The sequence below is a fragment of the Agrilus planipennis genome, unplaced genomic scaffold (assembly GCF_000699045.2).
Source record: "Agrilus planipennis isolate EAB-ADULT unplaced genomic scaffold, Apla_2.0 scaffold350, whole genome shotgun sequence".
NCBI lineage: Eukaryota > Metazoa > Arthropoda > Insecta > Coleoptera > Buprestidae > Agrilus > Agrilus planipennis.
The window spans coordinates 191832-193135 of record NW_020439131.1 but is presented as its reverse complement, the minus strand read 5'-3'; the positions used below and the strand labels follow the sequence as shown (position 1 = coordinate 193135).

General features: G+C 38.5%; 1 protein-coding gene across 1 annotated transcript in view; it reads right to left on the bottom strand.

The window, feature by feature from the left end:
• Window positions 1–848: 848 nt before the first annotated feature.
• LOC108742452 overlaps window positions 849–1304 on the bottom strand; it is a gene marked incomplete at its 3' end in the record, with an annotated part of 40474 nt that continues 40018 nt past the window's right edge. Inside the window, exon 7 of the mRNA XM_025977763.1 lies at window positions 849–1148. Coding sequence (XP_025833548.1) covers window positions 849–1148 — 300 coding nt within the window. The remainder of the gene's footprint in view (window positions 1149–1304) is intronic.

Genomic DNA, 1304 nt, shown 5'->3' with positions numbered 1-1304 from the left:
TTTAAAAATTCGAAAAAGGTTGTTAAAAGTGTATGTTTGGAGCACAGCACATGGACGATGGGCGCAACGGAAAAGAAAAGGTTAGAAGCGTTCGAAGTGTGGCGTTATAGGCGAATGATGAGGATATTGTGGATAGAGAAGGTTAGAAATGAAGAGGTATTAGAAAGAATAGGAGAACAGAGGACTTCATGGAAGTCAATAAAAAATAGGCGAGATAGGTTGGTAGGACACCTTCTCTGGCATGAAGGTCTAGTCTAGAGTAGAGGTAGACCTAGATTAGATTACTGTTCGCAAATAGTTACGGATGCGGATTGTTCTAGTTTTGTGGAAATGCGAATATTATCTCAAGATAGGAAAGAGTGGAGATGCTTGTCCAACCAGTCTTAGGACTGACGACCTTATGATGATGATGTTAGACAATAATATAAATTCAGCTATAAATAGTGTCCAATTTTTAGTATGAATTTAATTAATGCTATAGTGATTAATTTTTAGAATTATTTTAGTTTTTTTAAATTAAAAACGAGCACACTATGTCTGCAAGGCTCGGGGTCACGACCCCCCTTATGAACCTTCCAAAGACTTCACTGCTTATATACTAAATAAATGGGTCGAAAGTTTACCTGTTCATGAGAAAATGCCACTGTCTTCTTCCCAAATCCTTTGGGACTTTTCATAATCACGATATTATTCTCATTTTTATTTTTACTATTGTTATTATTATTGTTGTTGTTGTTGTTATTGTTATTATTATTTGTACCACAGCTGTTTGTAACACCACCACCGCTATTATTGTTCAAGTATATGCTTCCGATTTTGTTGTTGCAATCTTCCGCACTTTTTCTTACTGGTAAAATTTCATCCAGTTCACTATTCGCTACTTTACCGCCAGCCGTACCGCAGTAGGACTCACGGCCTTTAGCTGCTTGATGATAGGCCACCGCGGCCGTTTTGTCGTTTCCGTTTCCTATGGATAGTTTCTCGCCCAGCGCCTTATCTAGCTTGTGAATATCGAATTCTTTGCTGAAATATGCGCCTTCCAAGTCGTACCTCTTCGTCGGCCCGCCGCACGACGCCGTTGGGTGGTAAAAAAAATTTTCCCCGTAAATATTAACAGGGTTGCAAAAATTGACGTCCTGCTGCACGAACTGTGGCGAAAGTGATTCACTTGATGAACCCGACGGTCCTTCCAAATCCATGATATTGAAATTGTCAATTCTTCAGTCTTTCAGAGTCTGTTACGGATTTATATAAACACACAAAAATTATTATAGGTACCTATTTTGTGAATTAGATTACTTTAG